The following is a 22,134-nucleotide window of genomic DNA, read 5'->3' as shown; positions in this document are numbered from 1 at the left end:
TACATGCACTAAATTAGCAAGTGTTTAGATCCTGACATTCCTGTAAAATGATTCAGACTTTTGAATAAAGTCTTGAGAAGAAAAAAAAAATAAATGAAAGAAAAAAAAAAAGAATGGACTAGTTTTGAATACATTTACTTAAAAAAAGTCTCACTAGTTAACTAGCAGGGCTTTGCTGAGAGAAAGCCCTTGCAGTGTTATAATCTTGTAACCAACAGAGGCTATTCAAAATGGGCAACACAGCTTAGAGAAGTGAAAGAAACTTTTTATAAAGCCACAAAAGTTACAGCAGTAGAGACACATGGCACTCTTAACGAGCTTTTCAATACTCTTGCTGCGTATAAAACATAAAAAAACTGCAGCCATTTTCTCAGCAGAGAAAAATGCACTGCTTTTATTTAAGCTATATAAACAACTTCTCTTTAGAAACCAAATTGGCATGTTAGTTTTATAGAGTTTTGATAGGAAGGCTTAACATGAAAAATATCGTATGCTGTGATTTGATTGCTCTCTAGTTCCACATTAATATCACAAATGCCATAGAAAAGATGAGAAAAACAAAGCATTTCCATTTCCACCTTCTACTCCCTCCTCCCAAAGCCCCTTTCTACAGTGAAAAGCAGAAAAAGTATTCATATATGCATATTCATACACACACACTCAATAAAATGTGCACTGTAATCCTTCACTGTGATTTTCAAAGGTACCATACAACATGAGCTTCTATTACACTCAATAAATGCCCACCTCTGGAAAAAAAAATCCAACCATTCTAAAACTCCTTAGTAAAAACAAACAGTCTTTTATGGAATCAGTAGCTCAACACTGCGGAAAAACATTCCCATCTGGTCTATCTTTGGAATACATAGTATTCCTTGGATTCTGCAGACTCGTTCCACATTCTCCAAATCCTCCACTGGACCTTAGTATCCCTCTCCGTATTACAGGAAGAACTTCAGCATGATACATTATTTTTGTTAGAAGGTGGTAAATAACTTCAATTCTGTAGTCCAAGCAAGACACAAGTTATTACCCTGGTTTTTTCCCCTCTTTAGAAAGTTATCCTCACCTGTTCAAAATGTCCACAGAGAGAAGAACTGCCAGAGCTTCCTTTTCCCTCTTTCACCACTTTATTAAAAAAAGACTGTTCAGCTCTCCATAAATCCTGAGAAGGCTCAGAATTTTAAGAAACCAAAGCAACTAAATTTTCGTGGTTCTATTTATCTTCCTTCTCATCTTTCATAGGTTCCAAAGGATACAAATATCTAAGACGGGTCTAAGACGTGGGATGCACAAAGCAAGACTTCTCCTTCACAGTTGCTGGTTACTTTCTCTTCTCAGTCCCCTACAGGTTAATACTGCTGCTGCCACTCAATGTCCCTTGATCATAATACACTAATAAGGGAAAAAAGTAATATTCTCCCACACTGGGCTAAGTGCTCATCACATTTACCACCAAAACCATTTCTCCTGGACTGTTCAAGGGCTTCAACAGATGGAATGGGTAATCTTAAGGACCAGCTGCAGCTCCTTAATCTTGGATATTTGTCGGACTGTCATATTAGACTACAAAACATTGTTTTCCCAGTATGTAAACTATAAGCTATAGTATAAGCTTTCTAAGAAGCTCCAAGAACTTGTATTGCAGAGTCTAATCTTATTAGCCTCTGTTTTAAAGAAAACATTTTTCTCTTTTGCAAGAGAAAAATGCAACACCATCCAGTATTTAATATTTTCTCTATTTCTCTGCAAGAACTGCATAATATTAAAATTATAACAAAGGAATACTTATCAGTTCTCAAACAGATGTTTCATGTGTTCCTGGAACATTTTTTTACATTTCAGAAATAGTTTGCAGTCCCCAGTTGTAAAACTTACGTTCACATCAAAAACATCTCCATAAAGCCTTAAATAGAATTTTGATTTTTCTTTTTTAAATATCATGCACACTTACACAGCACTGTTGTTCATTTCATCTCCTCTTTGGTATACTGTCTGACCTGCATTACCTATTTGAAATAATGCAAACAACAAATATTTAACAGAAATTATTTTAAGGCTTACTTTTGCTCATTTCTTAAAAGGATTTTTTTTTTTTTTTTAGAAAAAAGTATTTTGACCAGTGACTTACAGCTCAGTGATGTACTTGTGTAATTCAAGGGAAAAACCACTGACCAATATAAAATACAGCAGAACTTCACAATTGTATTTTCACATTAAAAATAATCCACTGAACCACTGAAATTAAAGAAGGTAATGAAGCACATTTAAGCATTGGAAAACTAATCTGGGGACCTGGGAGTAAACAATCTACAAAATCTCAATGTAAAAGCATAAAGGCAGCACTGATTTAGTTCTTTGGTTTCTTGCATCGTTTACTTCATACATCCTACACAGAAAGGTCCAGCAAAAAATTTTATTAAAAGGAAGAAACCAGTAATTCTACCAGAGAAGCACTGAGTGTCACTACGGCTTTACTGTCACACCATCCCTCTCTTAAAATGGTAAATAGCTTGGTAAATACCTTAAATAGAAATGATAACAGCTATGGTGCCATTTAATTTATTTTACTTTACTTACATTTAATTTACAGTGTCAGCTAGCAGACACTGTAGGAACCAAGAAGCACTGAGTGTCACTACTGCTTTACTGCCCCACCATCTCTCTCTTAAAATTGCATTCAAAATTGCTTTTGAGTGCAATATTCAGTTAGGTAATCAGAAAGTTCACCAACTACATAACTGTGTCTCTGATGTGGCTTGTATGATATTTGATTGCTAAAATATATCTTAGCTTTCTTAGGAGACCAAGTGCTTACCATAATAGATTTAATTTTAAAAAATTGTAGTTGTTACCCTAAACTATTAAGTATGAAAAAAAAATATTTAATCCCCCACAAAAAGTCATGTTTTATTTTGTGTTTAATCTTACACTAAAATGTAGAATGCAAGCTGCATTACTCCTCATGTAAATATACTGTATCAACAATTGAACTATAAGGAGAGAAAAACTCTAGTGCATCTAATTTCACTTCTAGATGAACATCTTGAAAGTTGAAGTATTATACTCATGGGTTGAGATTTCACTAGAACATCTCAAAATTCAAGTCCAAATTCTTGTTATGAGAGCTGCTATCCCAATCAATGAGACTACATACACCCTCACAAGTTGCTTCAAAAATGAGCAACACTGAAATCAATTCTTTTTTACAAAAGACAGTGATTTTAGGACAACAGCAACTATTTCCAAGCGACTCCAGTAAATTAAAAGCAGCAATCCTTTTGTAGTTGACTGCAGTTGCCAAGCAGTGAATTAATAGTGTTATTTTTAGCATTACAAGTTATGTTGTTTAACAGATATAGATATCTCTTCCATATCCAGTAATTTTCAACTTTTACACATATAAAAGGGAGTCTTAGAATGTCAGTTTTCCAAACTGCACCTAGTACAAGGCAGGATAACATCATCTACTTGAGATCCATTTGCTCATCTTTTCCCTCTTGTACTACCTAGATCTTACTTCTCTCTGCTTGAGAGAAATTGCATGTCACATGCACTTGTTTTGCAGTGCCCAAAGCAAGAGGATCTCTTGATGATACACTGAACAATTAAAAATGCCTTGTAATTTTTCAAGTTTCCTAAGATAACTTGAAATGCCTTGCTTTTCTGAGGAAAACATGAATTTCAGTAGATATCAGATGAATGCATGACAACCATCTAACCAGCCTGCAGATTTAGGAATCCACATGTAGGCTGAGAAGATGCCTGCTCACACACACACACAGAGCAGATTGATGCTAAAGAAATTACTAGAGGAGCATAGATACTGTGCTCATTTGCCTGTTTTGGCAGTACCAAAGCTTGGTAAATACCTTAAATACAAGTGCTAAGAGCTATGGTGCCATTTAATTTACTCAGGTAGCAGACACTGAAGGAACCAAGGCTGTGTTAACACGGACACAGAACACCCCTACTGCCAGGGAACACAGGGATGGATTTGTCTCAATGACTCAGATCAGAGACACAGAAGAGCTCAGAGATTTCATCATGAAACTCTGCAGCACCCATTCACAATTACAGGCTTAGATGCAAGAGTCACAAAAGGTACATTTACTGAAAAGAACTCATATAAGCTAATATCTGATTTCTGCTTTTGGCTTCCAGGAAAGATCTGGGATGGTGATACTACAATTCATACTTGTTCTTTTTGTGAATTGGGACCACAGGTCAAGATCAAAAGAGAAAATAATTCTAAGATTCAATTGTGTCCCTACATCCAATTAATGGAAACATGAAGTGAAAGTTTAAAAGAACACTACTCTGATACAGAGAATTATTACTCCTCAGTAAATTACTATTTACTCTAATATTTAGACTACTAGCTACTTCTTTCTGTCACTGCTGTTGACTGAATTTTGCAGTACTATTAAGATCTACATACCTATTCATCTACTGCCATAGATCCTCCTTTTTTGCCACTCTGAGCACAAAGAGATAGGGATGCCTACACAGATCTCTCCACTGTTTCTCTGGAGATCTAACAACTGATCTAAGATCAGTGGCTGCTAATTTTACAAGTGTGAAGCAAGCCATAGCTGACTTAGCAGCTATTCAAAAATATAAGTAAATAACTGAAAACATAAGCTCCCCATAATGATTGCAATAAAATAATTAGAGAGTAAGTTAATCAGCTGTCCTGTGATTTTTGAGGGATCAGCCACTAGATGGCAGAAAAATGCAGTATGATTTTCCCATCATGATGAAGAATTCACCCATCAAATCTCTTACATCTGCTCTAACAGGTTATCTGTCAAGCAATGTCAGATCAAGGATGACAGGAAGGCTGACTATCTCTTCCCTAGTGCACAGCCTTCCTTGACTTTTTCTACTCTGCTGTAAAACTTTAAAAATATTTAAAGTATATACTTGCTTTATTCTGGAAGTAGACCACTACAGGAGTAGGGTCAATTTTGTTAAAGATATTCTATTATCACAATATCACTCCATTTAATATAAAAATGCCAGAATAAATGGAGAAGTTATCTCAAGATTCAAGTATATAATAGCTGGTTTTCCACCCAATAATGATGTGAACAACAGTGGTAGTGAGGAGACTGAAGCAAGGGGTATACAAAAAATAGCCCACAGAGTTAGGAAATAAAGTATGAGAAGCAAAGTTCTGAGTTTTCACAGAAAACCCTACTTACATAGTTTCATATACTGTTTTAACATTATTTTAACAACAAAAATGGCAGGGTTTGTCTTAATGAAATTACATGCACGCCTTAAAATTTCATTAACATTACTTTTGCGGGGAAAACTGTATTGTAATAGTTTCACCATTTTTGAAAAAAGCTTGCAGTACTCAGTCCATCAGTCTGGTGTCACTCCTACAGGCTTCTTTTGTGTGTAAATTTCCTTACTTCATATGTGTTTAATATTTCTGTAATCTTTTGTTCCCCTTCAATGGTCATCATTCTTTAATATTCTTATTGGATACTTCAATTACTACAACAGGAGAGTGCACAGTCTCATTTTTTTCTACATTTCAACTTTTTCCTACTCTCTGTTCCTACCTTTTGGGGAAAAAAAATCCAAAAACAAAGTGCAGCAAACCCAGAACGAAACTGTAGTTCGAAACAAAATACTTCAGAAATTTATATAATGATGAATTATGGCACTACAATCATTGTACTAGCAAAGAGAAAACCTACAAAACCCAAAGAGAAAACAATTTTACAGCAATTCACTGAACTCCCTCATGCATCCCTTCTTACAAATACTGTACTAGCAGAGGGACCTAAATAAACAGTACTTCTAAACCAACCTATTTTACATTTATCTAGTAAGATTAGGATTATCTTTTTTCACAGACAATCTCCTTTTACAAAAAACCCTCAGCCAAACATTACTACAGTTAACCTTAGATTACTGTCCTTGGTCTTTTCACAGAACTACAACTGTCAGTAGTAAGATTCTAGCTCAAGTGAAATACAAGGGGTTTTTGCCGAGGTCCCCTAATTTACCTTTTCAGATGACACTACTACAGCAATACAGTCTCTTACTACAAGGCTTAGGTAGGAGAGCAAGTCCTCTTTCCTGCACCCAAACTTAAGTCTAACATTGTGGAAAATAGGCAAAAAAGACAACATAATGACAAGCCTTTCCCCCTACATCGTGCCATCTAAACTAATGTTGAAAACCTCACAAAAGCAGAAAAGATCAGGGCAGAAGCAAATTGCACCTTAAGTAAAAAAATAATAAGAAATTATTACATAAAAAATACTGAGAATTTTCAAAGCTTCACTGCAAGTTACAGATTTGTTCTGGAGCAAATCAGCCACTGAATTGGGAAGAAACATGTCTAAGCAGAACATCGGATACAGACTGAATAAATCTGACAGAATAAAGCCAAAATTGCTTTAGGACTCTTCTTGAACAGTGTTTAAAGAAAAGCATCTTCAACACTAATGTCACAAGAAGAGTTTGCTGTACAATTATTTAGTCACATATTATGCTATAATTCATATAGTGAATAAAACTTAAACACATGAAAATGTTTGGTGTTTTGAGGTGAAATTAAATTTTTAGATGTCAAGATTTTCCTGCATGATGATGGCTGAGAAAAATGTTAAAATTCAGCATAGTTTAATTTCTTGAAATAAGAAAAAATTAATGAAACATCTGACTACTAACACAAATTTGGTTTCCAAACAGGTTCCTGATTAGGGTGACTGACAGATTATTGCTTGGTACTTAAATATTAAGTGAAAAAACGTTTATTTTATTAAGTGCCAGGTAAGTTACTTACTGAAGTAAAAGCCAGAAGTTCCTCTTCAGTCAATTTGTGTATTGGATTGTTCTTTTGGAAGTCTATACTGTAAAGAGAAAAGAAAAATTAAACAATGTTGATTTCATCTTTAGAATAACATTATTCAGAACACATTTTTCAAACTTGCAGAAATCTGAAGGACACTCTGGAAATGAAAAATGGGAGTATGGTACGTGCAGAAAATGACCTAGACCTAGAACACACAGAAATAAAGAACCATTTAGGGGCCTAAGATATTTTATAAGTACCTTCCCAACACCATCGTCAAGTGAAATGTCTTCCTCGGTTTAAGCTTATGGGAATAACAATTTCACTAATCCTAAAAAAAGTTTAAAATCTATTGTTTGCTTTCACAGAGATCTGTTTTGAGTTAAAATCCTATAACTAACTGAATGCAGATTCTACAAATCAAAAAAGTACTAATGCTAAAGTAGTGCTGAAGGGTTATCTCAGACAAACACCCTCCTAGTCACTCAAAATACATGACCACAAGAGTCCATCTCTCACTAACCAGCATTACGATTACCTTGAACCATTCACAGGGGAAAATCAGAAGAAAACACAGATGTGAGAATTAAAATTATTTTATTCAGAGTTGGATATGCTAACAGAGATGATAAAGAAATCTGGCTTGCAACTCTGTGGGTGAATGTTTTCCTTATACAACAGCTCCACAACATTTACAAACATACTATAAGAGATATCACCAAACTGCACAAAAACCAACAAAAGCTATAATTCAAGCTCCCTGTTAAAACCAAAGATATCAAGTAAAAACACATCCTAAACTGTACCACAGATGATGGATCATCACCAAACCTGTATAATGGCTACATACATAAGCCCAAATTTATCACACTAAATTCTGTAGCAGGCTTCACATTCTAGGCTAAAATTGCAAAGATACTTCTTGTGATAATAGGTTACAGACTGAAATTACGTCCTCTACATTACTTAACTTACTTTGGAGATTACTTTGCCTGGTTATTCAGGCATGATTTCTTCTACTTAAATACACAGAGACTACTGACAACAATTTCTAGAAGGTGGTTTGAGAGCTCTTCCAGCTCTTCCTGCAACCTCTCCAGACTGATTGTTACCTAGTCTGTTCCCTTGACTTCCCATGATGGAGGTTACACACACACTTCATACCATTTATGCTGATGTTTCACAGTACCATCAGCTTCAACAAGTTATTTGACTGTGGCCACAAGGAATAAAGGAAAGTTTATTAACTATTGCTTCAATACATTTTCCCTCATCTCCCCACATGAAAAAAAAAGAACTCTATGCTGTTGGTGCATTGTTTTGAAAGTTTTAGGTAACATTGCTAGGAAAGATATCTATATATAGATATAGATATTTATCAGAATTTCTATCTCACTGTTTTTCCCTGCCTTGTGCAAAATTTCATGCAAACAGGAAAGTCATAAAGAATTTCACTGCTTCAGTTAAACCTTTTTATCATACCTAATGTCAGCTGCTAGCAGACAGACTCCTAGTCGGCTGGATGTAGTCAACTCGAGTCAACTGACTTCAGGTAAAAAACAGCAAGCTTCTCTATGCATGGGGGGATGGGGACAACCAAAAAAAAAAAGAGGAAAAAAAGGCAGCAAGAAAAGTTCAAGGATTATAGCAACTCAACAGCAGTTAGGCAACCAGAATGTTAAATGACATGACCATAGCCTTTGAAAAGCACAGGTAAACCAAGGGACAGTTAAATTGCGACAAAAATAGAACTTATTTTTCATCATCCTAAAAATAAATTGTTTCAAGCAGGAAGGATTAATTCTCTTCATATTCTAGATCAATTTTTGTCACTGCTTTTGGAAGCTCAAAGATGCAGCTCTTCCAGATAAAAACAGTGCTAAAATAGATCTCCGATTTCCATTTCTGCTACATCCATTTACAAAGCCTGAAGACAAGTAAGTGCAAAAATGTAAGTCTTGAAAGACAGAATAACAACTAAATTGTTTTAATTATTTTTCTGTACTGAGTCAAATCAAATTTAAAGCTATAATTTGAATCTGAATGTAGAGTAGAATTCTACCTTGGTTTTAAGCATTTCTAATGACACTGTTAGTTCTTGTCAGACTGCTTTATGAAAATTTAATTTCTATGACCTGTATTTGTTCTGGTTTCAAGGAGAGATAAACCAGTTCATCCCAGAGAATCTGAGGAGTTGAAATCTGAGTGGAATTTAGGATCTACTACGTAAGATGTATGATGAGGGATCTTTTCATAACAATATAAAGAAAAGTCACTAATCATCACATCATTCAGTTTAGTAAGCTATTTTCTCACCGCTCTTGAATCTTGTCTTCAGGAGTTTATTGAAATAAAAGAGGGAAAGAAAATGAGAAACAGACACTCTTTAGACAGATTAAACAGAGCCTTGGAGTAAGATGCACTGTGCAGCAGAAAAAGGTATTTTCTAGTAAAACAGCAAAAGCTAATTGTCAGCAGCTCACAACCAATTCTTAAATCTGATTAATCAGGTCTACTTGACAGCCTAATGGATAAAGTATCCAGCTTAACTAATGAGTTACAAACTTTGGGACTTAATGACCCATATTTGAAACAGTGGAATTAATAGTCATCAAAGCATCACTTTCTGGATTATGACTACATGTTTCAAAAACTGATTTTGAAAGATGAAAAACATTAAGGAACATTGCTAAAGCTATTAAAAATGAAACAGCTTACAGGAATTCTAAAGCAAACTTATTAATTATTAAATGAAGCATTTACCCTCCAGAATTGCAGTCCTCATGCATTAAAGCACAGAACCTGCTATAGAAGAAGGCTTGAGAAGAATGTTTTGCTAAAAGCCAATGCTGTTAAATGCTTTAACATGTCTATGCTTCCTCACAAACTGACATACCAATAGCTGGTATGGACACCAAGGGTACAGCCAGCAATCCAAGCCTAAACTCTACTCTGTTACAAGAAGAATTCTAAAAGCTGGCATCCTATTACAACACCCTTTCTGCAACACAGTTGGATCTCAAATCTTGTCTCCATCTCTGACTGAGACAGCTTCAGTCACTTAACGTCACCCTACCCACTAAATGGCATTTACCAATCCTTTAGGGAAGCAACACTGAATCTGGTTTAGTTGGTTGTCTTTAGTTTGGTCTTGCCAAACACAGCTGGCAGGCAATATGGTTCCTAGCCACTGCTCAGAACATGACAGTGATGGTTTCAAACTCAAACACTGTGATCAAGAAACCTACTGTGCAGCCAGCCAATGTAAAACTCAATTGTACCCTTATAAAAAAGAAAAGAAAAAGAGCAGTAGGTAAATTAAAATTTCCTTCAGAAGGGAGGGAACAGGAAAGATTATATAACCTGAACATAAGACAATACTGTGTAAAAAAATACAGTGCTCATGAAAATGGTCCTCAGCAAGGGAAAAGCTTTGCCTTGACTTGAGTCAGAGTGTGGAAGATTAAAAGTGAGTGGGCTAAGAATTTATGTCAACCCACTGTTCACTACATGGTCCTCAAACTGGATCTAACAGATTCCACCATTTTGCAACTCACAGATCAGAAAAGCACTTTGAGAGTCAGCGATGGTGAACATTGCACCCAAAGTCACTGACTGACTACATTATACTTCTAACATGCCATAACTTCTGATCTTCAGACCTCAAGCCTGCCTCTTGTTCTCCCATGCTATTTACAAAACCCATGTAGCATATACTTTCTAAAAGGGGAAAAAAACCAAGGTGCAGAATCACAAGGACTTTATACTATGGTTTTTAACTAGCAAAAGACACTGAATTTATACAAGCATTCCCATTTCAGTGAGTAGGAGGGCATTTGCTTGATGGTTGATCCTCACAGGAAGCTGCCAACTGCAGAATCTGAAATATGTTTTCAAAATTCACTGAAGTGCTATCCCTGTATGGTAGCTAATGCCAGCTGATATTTGAAATGTAACTAACCTGAAGCACAAAGTATATAAAGCTTTTTAAAGATAAAACAACAATACAGCTATTAATGAAATACTGCTAAAATTCTGAACTGGACACTACAGCTCGCTGTGAGAGAACTGAAAATGTTATCCATCTCTAATGCAAATCTTTTAGCCTTTTAGCCAGACTATATAATAAGGAAAAAATGTCCCCTCAACTCAGCATTTCATTATTTCATTGTAACAAAGATTCATGCAGTTGTTTCTTTGAGTTTTTTTAAAGGAACCATAAACCAACTTACCATATTCCAAGGATTACAGCAAGCTCTTCTGCACACAAATCAGGTACCTGGTACTGATCAGCATCTGCTAATTTTATCTCATTAAGCACCGTGTCATCATTTAAATCATAATTCTGTTGGAAGAAAAAAAGAATATTTTAAAATAGACAGAATTATGCCTTCAAAATATGAAAAAATATAGACTTGTTTGAAAAAGAATAATATTACCACTAAAGAATGACACCGTGGAAAGTAATTTACCATTATGATAGAATAACTAAGTAATGAAAGCAGTACAAGGAATTATCACCCAAAACGTTTCTCTTACAAATATATTGTTTCTTATGCATGAGGAACAGCATTCAGAACAACTGCAAGGTTAGCTAACACCAATTTTCTATTTAAATAAGCCTGAAGGCAGCTTCTGTTTTCAAACTGTTGCTCATAGAATTATCAACAATTTCATCCTCTATTATATATGTACAGACAACTGAAACAGATTGATGTTATGGTCATTAATGTGGGTTTTCAGGCTAGCCACTTTGGACATCTGGGAATTTAAGGACATCTCTTTTATGTATCAGGAAAAGCCAACTACATAAGCTATGACTTCTGGAACACACTTTCTATTTAAAGAGTCTTTAGTTTTACAAAAAAACATGCTACCTGTAGTTCACTCTGTATCATTTATTTAACTTGAAGAAAATAATATAATCTATGTCTGAAAAGTGCAAATTAACATGTTCATAGTATCTGTGTTTGTTTGAAAACAATGAAAGATTTCCTTGGCTGCGAGCAAAAAGGAAGTAGCTGTAATACTACTCCTTCCTTCTTCCCTTGAAAAACAAACCCAAACCAAAACAACTGGTCCTGAAACCAATTATCATGCTACTGATTTTTAGTTACCAGTAGTAGTTTTTACGAACTATTAAAAACAGATAATGGATTTATATTAACAGTTTTTCAAATTTCCTATTAATTTCCCTTCAGTGTTCCAGTAGTAGCTGTTTCTCATTCATATCTTCTGTTGGCAAGATCAAAATGAAGGTCCACAGAAGAACAAAGAGCAAAGAGGAATGCTTTGAAGTGAGTTATATGAATTCATCAACAGTATTTTAGCACTATATAAATGAAAGAAAATCGTGATTTGACAGAGAATGTGAAGGAAATAAGTTTTTATTTTAAGAGGATTAGGAAGATATTCACAGTTTTAAAGTCAAATTTATTACCATAATTTTCTTCTTACTGTATTAGACTATTATCTACCACTTCCAGTAGAAAATTATTTTAGAACTAGTATAATAATACTTCATCAGGTGTAACATAAACTACAATTTCCTCTTTCAGGCCTAAATAATTTTAAAAATCTAACTTGTATAAATGGTACTAATTACTTTAGCTTCACTACAAATATTGATCAACTGAACTCAACTGTAACTGCATGACAGAGCTTTAAAGCATGATTTCCATTCCTAGATATAAAAAGAACTTCCTCAAAACATAAAAAAAGCTCTGAATTGTTTAAAACTGATCAAACTATTTTAACATACCACTTCATATCAAGAGTCCTTAAGCATTACCTCAAGCCTGAGGCTTTCCTTTCACAGCAACCGACCTGGGAGCAAATACTTCAGAAATTTGTGAGCAACTGGGAAAAAACACTAAAACAATATCCCAGTTAGGAACTCTCAGAACAATGCATCCTATCATTTAGTTCTTACTTCTTACTTCTAGGTAAGTTGTAATTGAAGTTTATAACTAAGTGGGACATTCACCAGGCAGCGCAGCCTCCCCCGAGCTCTCACTATCCTATAAGGCATTGCCATGTGTAGTTCTACCATAAGCCTGAATTGTCACACGTGTAGTCAACCTTGTTTCATCAAATCAAATGCAACACCAAGGATGTGGTAATGGGCAAACAAGAAAAATGTAGATTAGTCTCCTGAGATATTTATGCATTCAATTAGAAATAGAGAAGTATTGACAATTTTTTTTGCTTAAGATCCCTGCTTGACCTGGAAGTCTACCAAGGCACAATATTTTTTAATTAAGGTTTTCCTACTTGAAGAATAAACTTGGGACCATAATGGCTCAATTAATCTCCAGCTTCTATAGCAAGTTCAAATAAATTTAAATCTCCTTATGGGGGGAAAATGCCATCCTAAATCAATACAGTGGTTCTCAAACAATTTATAATTGAAGTCATCATGCACACCCTTAAGATCAGTAGGACCAACTCACATAATTCATGCCACAGGAATAAGTAGAGCAATTTCCTATCTTTGCACTGTAACTGAATACGTCTGTCAGAACACAGGAATCTCTGAAATCCTGTGATACCTCGCAGGCTACTTTGAAAATCTGCCTCTCACCTGTTTTCCTAGCTCCATCATTCTTAGTCACTAAAAATTAATGCATGAACTGTAGAAGATCACATTTGCAAACATGCTCTTAGTTGAGTAGCCACATCTGTCTTGCAGACATTCATATGTTGTTTTACCCCATGTCCCTTAATACTAGGCAAACTACTGAGCCACAGTTCTTTCATGAACTTTCAAAAACCCCAGCTAAGTTTCTCTAGGAACAACACACTTTTCCCTAGAAGACACCCAACAAAAGCCTCAGAACATTTTCATTTAAAGAAATTAAAACAATTCTTCTCAGATACATACTATTGTCAAGCTTTCTAGAGGTGTTGCAGCTGGACTTAGTTCACTGTGAGGAAGGAAGAATCCATCTGTTCTTTGGACATCCAAAATAAGCTGTGCAACGTATTTTTCCTGAAATCGTGTTCTCTTCCCCAAAGCACCTACAGAAAATATGTTTATATTAGTAACACTAAACACCATTAAGAACACTAAAAACCAGTTATCTAATAGTATACTAGAGAGTTACTACAAAAAACCCCAGACAAAATAGAGAACTACACGGAGAATTAACCAATGAAATTTAGAAGCGGTTAGCCTCTGCTTGATCTCTTTGCAATGTTCTCGCTGCCAGCAAACATACAAAGTAATACACATTACAAACACACAAACACAGCTATATAGGTCTTGCAAAGCTGCTTTTAATTAAATTCCCCATAACCCAGCATTTTGAAAACTCATAGTCATCAAGTTTCATCACTTCCCTGCTTATTTCCAAGCAATAAACCAGAAACAATTGTTCAATTCAATTCACCTGCTAGAAGTTAGTGACTACATGGAGATATTTATGCAAATGAAAATCCCATAACACCTTAATAATATCTTACAGGCCATCACTGTAAATATTTCAAATCTTCATCTGAAGAGTTAGATCCTTTGAAGAAGGATCACAGACATGATGTTACCAGAATATGGCATGTAAGATACCGTAAAAGTAATATTGGGAGTGAGCGAAACAGCAAACCAGTGAAGGCTCTATAATGAATTAACCAATATTCAGAATGCACAATGCGAAACTCCACTCAGTGTTGCTTCTTCAGTTCCTTATTGGACCCACTGACAATTTTTATTAGTTTTTAAGGTGGTAATTGACATTGATACCAAATTGTAAGGAAAAACACATTTGTTCCTCTTCTGTTAGCAACTTGCTTGCAAAATGCAGAGAAATAAAAGAGTAATTTCAGGACAATAACTTAAAATAACAGAATTTTAGCTCCTAATCAGAGCCAAAATGGAGCTAAAAATTACTCTATAAGATTTGAAGGTTTGCTTGTTCATTATTACTGTGATACAGTGCTCAGACAGTGTAAAATGGAGGAATGAGAGCTAATCCACTGCTAGCAATCCATCTGCTGCTTTTGCAGAGCCAATTATTAAGTCCTTATCTTTGTGATAATTTTGAAAAATTTTCAGTATATAAAATCTTTGAGGTAAAGACGATCGACTGCTCATGTGACAAAGGCCTGAGGATGAGGCCATTGTCCATAAGCCTCATCCAGCAGAGGGACTGAAATAGCAGTCACACACTTTTCTTCCTGAAAGTGGAAAGAGATGAGTAGGGAAGCCAGAAATTAGACCAATTTCTCCATTTCTGCCAATTACCCCTTTTAGTGGAAAAGCCCTGTTGTGACAGTGGTCACTGGGGTTTTCAGGATTAGGGAAGAGACGTAGATCTGACTCCATATTTCAGAAGGCTTGATTTGTTATTTTATGATATATATATCACATTATAACTATACTAAAAAGAAATAGAAGGAAAGGTTTCCTCTCAGAAGGCTAGCTAAGAATAGAAAAGAATGAATGATAACAAAAGAGCTGTCTCGGACTCTGTCCGAGATAGCTCAGCCTTGACTGGCCATTAACTATAAACATCCAAGATGGGCCAATCAAGAATCCACCTGATGCATTCCACAGCAGCAGATAACCATTGTTTACATTTTGTTGCTGAAACCTCTCAGCTTCTCAGCAGGCAAAAATCCTAAGAAAGGATTTTCACAAAAGATGTCTGCGACATCCTGTATTAAGAGTTTACGAAGAAATGAAAAAGGTTCTAAAAATATCACTTTGAAAATCACACAGCATACTGCAGAGAGACACACAGAGCAAAATACTGGCTAATAAGTCATACTAATTTTACACAGTGGCCTTCAATTCTCTATTTTAATATTGTTTGAAAATCACTATGCTATAATTCACTTCCTATTATGTCTTACTGCCTAAACAGCTGAAGGAAACAATTGCAAACTTATTCTGGATACCAATAAAATTGCTTACTACTACTCAGAAACTGTGATTTGTTTATGCTCTCACACCTCCCATTGCATTTTTTAAACTTAAAAATTCCTTGCTATTACAGGGACAAAATACTGGTTTTTACCTGAAAAAGATGTATCACATGTGTTAAAGCTGAGAAAAAATTTGTTGGTTTATACCACTACCACCACAGCAGTGTTCAAGGCCAGCTGAATAACACCTTGAAAAACCTGCTGTACTGAGAAGTGTCCCTATCCTTGATCTTTAAGGTCCCTTTCAACCCTTAACATTCTATGGTATATCCTCACAAAGTAAAAGGAACCTACACAGAAACTTTACTTTCTGTTTCATATTACAAGTTCCCAGAGACGTGTTACTGGGTATGAAAAAAACAAACAGATCTCCGAGTTCAGCATTATCAATTCTCTAGATCTGTTGATCTTAAATTTATTTTGGATTACTACTCTTCATTTCACTAAATTTATATGCAACAAGGATATTGGAAATTGTTTTGTAGAGTTATTGATGGTTATGACTCATTGTGAGGAGCATAATGATGCTTTTCAATAAAAGATGAACACTATACATACTTGGATTAATGGGACTTAAAAAACTTACACAAACCAAGTATGATTTATTCACATATTACTGAAATAACTTTGGAAAATATTGGTCCTAAAAACTCTGTTTTAAGAACAATATATATTTCCATGCTGTAATACAATACTCAACTAGTAAGGATTACAACCATTAATGCATATAAACCTCTCCAAATCCTTTCCTAAAAAGGAAACCCCTCCCAAAAGCCTTAAAAATGTCTTTGCTAGAGATTGGATTTTTACATTAAACCAAAGTCTTTTTCGATGATGCAACATTCCTCCCATTTAGCCCAAATATGCATGTCAAATGAATTTGTCTAGAATGCCAACAATTCCCACATGTTCAGTTCAGTTCATTTGCCTTCAGGTTAGACATAACTATGTTAATAGATTTATGGAGATAAACCACAAAACATTTAGGAGTTTCACAACATTTTTCCAAGATACTGTATCACCACAATCTTTCTCTGGGACTATCATAACCTCTTGGTAAAGTAATAAAAATATACATAATTCCACTGCATCCAATCGTTTTTTCCTTCTCCAAACAAGAAGGCTTTTTCTAAGTTAGGTTTAAGGAAATTATTAATCCAAAATTTGAAGATCTCCTTTAAAGGAAAAAAAATACAACATGAAGACTGTCTCTTTGATTTTACTTATTCTCAGTTAATTGCATTTTTATAGCTAGAGTAACATCATAGGTAGTGATGTTTTTAAATAAAAAAAAACAAAAAAATTTTTGACTCATTTTAAAGAAAAGTACTTTATAATACCAAGCTGGCAATGAATGCCACACTTGGAACACACCACATGCACAGATTTTGTTGCATACAGGGAAAAGAGGACAGGATCAATTGAAATGTATAGATTCCTTCAGATATAAACTATAATGTTTTATTTCCATTACACATCTTTCAAAGTAAGCTTTTAAAACCTTTGAATAAATGAGCATGGAGTTTCATATAATTTCTGAGAGTTTGTGTTTCTTTGGGTTATTATTTGGGTTTTTTGTGTGTTTTAGGATTTTTTTTTTTTTTGCTGATGGCTTGGGTTTTTTAAATTAAATTATTAAAATGATTCATTAGGATGGATTAGCTGCAGCTCCAACCTGGATATGAAGGAGCATGAGCCTTGTGACATACAGGGATATAAGAAGTAAGGAAGCTGCAAGTTTCAGTTCCTTAGCACTTTCCACTAGTAAGTCTACAAGAAAAAACTAGATAAAGATTTTTTCCATTTCTACTCAGGTACAATCATAAGTTCTCACAAAGAAAAGGTGTGATTTTATGTCATTTTGATTGCCTAGCAGGACCAGCTAGACCATAGATGAATATCTATACATGGAAGGTTTTAAGTGCAGCACTCTGATCTTCCTGACACCAAAGAATAGGTTCTGAAAGGGTAATTATAAAGTCTCCATAGTGACTGAATCCTTGTGATTTCTGTTCATCAGAAATTTAACTTCCCTACTTATTTTCCATGATGATACCAGTCCTGGGAGTGAACTTCTAAAAGCTATTTACACAGAGTAGATCTAGGCTAGTGGCACAAAAGGTGAAAGACTGCATCGAATCATCATGCAGACACCTTTATAAGTGTCTCCAAATAAAACAAAACAACACAAAAAATATTCATCATGACACCAGCAGATGCAACTAGACATAGAATTTGACATGAAACACTAGGAAGAATGCTTATAATAGCCCAACTCCACAAATAACCACTCAGGAATGATTTTTTAACTAGATGTCCTATTTCTCTTCCAAGCAATACTAACTCTTGGAAGACAAGTAAGGCCTACCAGTTAAACATCAAGCTTTTTCGAAGTGCAGTTATTTATTCATCGGATATGTCACAAAAAGCCCCAACAAGCCATAGATTAGTTTGGTCCAGCCAATCATCCTCTTAGACTTTACGAGCAAAACTTACCTGTAAGGTTAATCTGCAGTTTTGTTATGTCTTTAGCCATATTGAAACAGTGCTTAGCTTTTTTATATTCATAGTAAAACAAAAATGTATAGGCAGACTCAAGATGGAACTGAACTGCCAAGTGCCAGCTTTCACCACCTGTGAACAAAGCTTCTGCTTCTGTCACTGCAAATTAAGAAAAAGAAAAGAGATGAGAATGCAGTTCAGGAGAATGGTATTTTAAAAATACCATTTTAGCAATATACCATGACAGAAAGTCTGTTGCTCTTTACACCTGCACACATTTAAAAATTCACTAACAGTGTATAGAAGATATATGTGATTTAAAGCATTTTTCAAGTTTTATATCTAAGGATTACTTCCAGAGAAAAGAAAAGTGCAATCTTTGCTTATATTTAACAGCAAAGTTGCAGTGGGAAATATCACCTCTGCAGAAAATAAACAACTCTAATTGTATTGGACTTTCTAAAGAACGTAAGAACAGAACATTGGGCTAATACCCATCCCTTAAGTACAAAGCTTCTAATTAACGTTTCAACAGCAGATCAAGCATTGAATGGTGGCTTAGGATTCGTAAGACATTTTCTATTTGGATGTTTTTTGTGTGTTGAGTTTTTGTCTGTTTGTTTTTTAAATAATTACTGACTTCCTGAGTGATAAAGATCATGTTTCTCCATCTGAACTGGAAAAAGTACTTCTGTGAACAGATCTGAAGTCTTTAGGAAAGAAGACTTGAATTTTTTCATTCAGCATAAAAGCATTTGTATTTCTTATATAATTAAGTTCTATCAAAGTACAGTAAGTTAAAAGAGAATATTCCTGCAAATACAGACATTAAGTTGAAAATTATTCATCCGATTAGTCTTAAATGGAAGTGGGTTTTGTGCTTCATGCTTTAATTCTGCATTTTGCAAAAATATTTAGATAATAAAAATTACAGAAAAGCTTACAGCATCACAGTACTTAAAAAGGACTGGTTGGTTACACAGTTATAGCACTGAGGCTGCCTCTTGGTGGATGCTTAATTTTTCAAATAAGCTTCATTAACAGTGTTAACAAGTCTTACTATAAAAACCAGTATTATCAAGGATTTTTTAAACATTTTCTCCGAATTTTTTTTTTTAATTTAGAGATTGGCAGTCAAATCTAGCACAAAGAGATTTTACTGTTTAAACCTCCTAGACTCTTTTTTTGTTAGTACTTGTTAATCCTTAAAACCTTTCACTTAATATAGAAAGTTGCTAAGTCTGAATATAGTTTTTACACAGCTTTTTTAATTCACTAAATCAAAATTTGCATAGATAACAAATTTGCCTAGTAACAACTTTTTCAAAGATGAGATTTTTTTTTTTTAAAAACCCACAAAGTAGTAATTTAAAAATATTACTTGAAACCTACAAAATACTGGACATGCAAGTACAAGTCGAAACCACACAAAAATGCAACTTTTGAATGGAGTGACACAATATAATTTCAAAGGAAAAAAAATGAGGTTATAGTATTTATTTGTGCATTACAACTAGATTTTCCACAGCTAGCAAGTTTCAATGAGCCGAATCAAGATTACTTGTGGTAAAGCTATAGGATGAGCTCAAGTAGCACACTGAGAAGCAGTCTTACCACTTCCTAAATACCATTTACTCACAGTGCTTGATAGGTTTAGGCACTTTGAGACTTCAAGGACCTTTGAGGAAAGCTTCACATCATTACTAGTACTGATGTAGTGGTCCAGAAGCACTGATGTCCCAAATTCATGACACTCTTCTGGCACCCATACCATGTCTGGCACATGGCCAAAGGGACGGGAAACTGCACCAAGTCCCATTGGTTTTGCATAATGGCTGCTTCAGAACTGCAGGGAATCCTTGCAGCTGTCTTCTATTCAGGTGATGATACTGACCTAACACTTGAGAAAAATGTAATTTCTCCTGAATTTGAAGGTCTTTTTCTCTAGTAACACAAAGTTTTCTTGAGAATTTGATATAGACAAGCAAGTGGGTGATTCAAGATACACACTACTCAAAGACAATAAAAGATTTAAAAGTATTTATTTTATGGACTATGAAGGTATTTGATTGAAATAACAGATGGCTTCAGTGAGAAAATAAACTGGTAAGAGGCACTAGGCAGCAACAACTACCAGAAAGAAACTCACTAAATATTCAGGTGTATCTTACATTATCTATCTCTGAGAACCATATCCAAGAGTCTCAAAACAAGTCACTGCCAAAAAACCTTTGTCTACAATCACATTTTCATCTGAGAGGCTGAAAAATAGCATGTGCCTTACAAGCCCATATCAACTTAAGTGAAATTCTGCTCCCTCTCCAGTCATTGCAGTTACCTAAGTGCCTGATAAGCACTTTAACAGTTATGACTACAAATTCCCCTCCTCTGTGATATCCTAAAAGAGATGCTGCAAGCCAATAAAATAAGTAATTAGAAATATACCTTGTTTTATACAGGCCTGGGCAAGAGTAAATAGCTCAGGTGATCTCTCCTCCAACAACTGCTGGTGAATATTTACACATCTTAGAGTCCACCAAGGTAAAGTCTGAAAGAAAATATGGATACTTCAAGTTCATAACAAGTATAAACCTTTTAAGAAAATAAAAGAAAAAAATGAAAGTGGTTTTAAAATACAGACTTTGTGGTCTATTCAATTCTAGTTTCCAAAAAATACAAACCTGTCTAAAACAGCTGTTTTATTATTAAAAAAAAACCATAGCCTAGCATAAAGATGAACATATCCAGGCAGTTCTACAGTGCTCCAAGGGTTTTATGGATTTTCCCTCTATTAATTTCTCTAACTGCTCTTTGAACCCTGCAAATCTTTAGTACCACCATCTGGTAAGAAATGCTGTGAACAGCAGAAAAAAAGAATACTTGCATACACTTATTTTGGCACAGCCACTTCCTACTTTGATTTCATAGCTTCTAACTCTTGTAACAGAAAAGGACCAAAATAAAACCAAAACCCCAAATCCAGCTGTTTCCTACTTATCTTCTTTGTCTCACATAGATTATTTTAATAGAAAGCCATGATCTCATTCTTTAGCAATCTTCCTGAAGAGTCCTAAACTATTTAGTTACTGTTTGTATGGAAACTATTCAGTATTTCTGATAATCCACTGTCATCCTTCTATGCATTTTTTCTTGTTCTGTTTGACCTTTTTTTATTTCTTCAGGTGGCAGCATAAACAAGCCTGAGAGAGGCAGAATAGGAGCAGAATTGCTCGAGAACACATTACCATCACAATTGATAGTTCTAATCTCTGTATGTTGAACTTCAGAAGGGCATAGATGTTACTGAACTAAGCAATCACTCCACAGCAGGCAGAGCTGAGCCACAGCCCAGGAAATATCTGATTTTAGAAAGCTTGGTACCCAAAACATAAATTCCCCACAGTCTCTTAACCTCTTCTCTAGTTTGCAACAAGAGAAAATGCATGGAAAAGTTCATTTCAATACTCTAGTCTCAAAATTATACTTAAGATTATTATCTGTGAATGTAGAGCACACCTCTAACAGAGGCTCTAATGATTGCTATTTATTCTGGTGCTGCACACCAATCATTATCTATGAAAGACGTTTGACTCCTTTAGAGGCACTCATCTTCTGGACTTTTAAAGCAGGTATGCTTCAGACTGACCTAATGGTTGTGCAGTATTCAAGCACAAACATCTAAACTAATTATATAGAGCTGATTCTAATGTTCCTAGAAAGGAACTATCAAAAAGAATAATAGCATCTATTTCCAAGAGCAATGAAAGATGACTTTTGATATCAAGCTAGACAGAGTAAAGCACACAAACAGGCTTCATGAAAGAGGTCAGATCCCAATATTTCATCATTTATTTAGAAACCTAAAGGCAATTTAAGTAACAAGTTTCAAA

General features: G+C 34.9%; 1 protein-coding gene across 1 annotated transcript in view; it reads right to left on the bottom strand.

Annotated features, from left to right (window-relative positions):
- TTC27 (tetratricopeptide repeat domain 27) overlaps nt 1-22,134 on the bottom strand; it is a 113,006-nt gene that overhangs the window by 72,720 nt on the left and 18,152 nt on the right. Inside the window, exons 5-9 of the mRNA XM_030945058.1 lie at nt 20,690-20,792; nt 18,239-18,403; nt 13,704-13,840; nt 11,053-11,165; nt 6,812-6,878 (exon numbers count right to left, since the gene is read on the bottom strand). Of these exons, the coding sequence (XP_030800918.1) occupies nt 6,812-6,878; nt 11,053-11,165; nt 13,704-13,840; nt 18,239-18,403; nt 20,690-20,792 (585 nt within the window). The remainder of the gene's footprint in view (nt 1-6,811; nt 6,879-11,052; nt 11,166-13,703; nt 13,841-18,238; nt 18,404-20,689; nt 20,793-22,134) is intronic.

The sequence above is a fragment of the Camarhynchus parvulus genome, chromosome 3, assembly GCF_901933205.1.
Source record: "Camarhynchus parvulus chromosome 3, STF_HiC, whole genome shotgun sequence".
NCBI lineage: Eukaryota > Metazoa > Chordata > Aves > Passeriformes > Thraupidae > Camarhynchus > Camarhynchus parvulus.
Note: the sequence above shows the minus strand (reverse complement) of the source record. Positions and strands in the feature narration are given on the sequence as shown.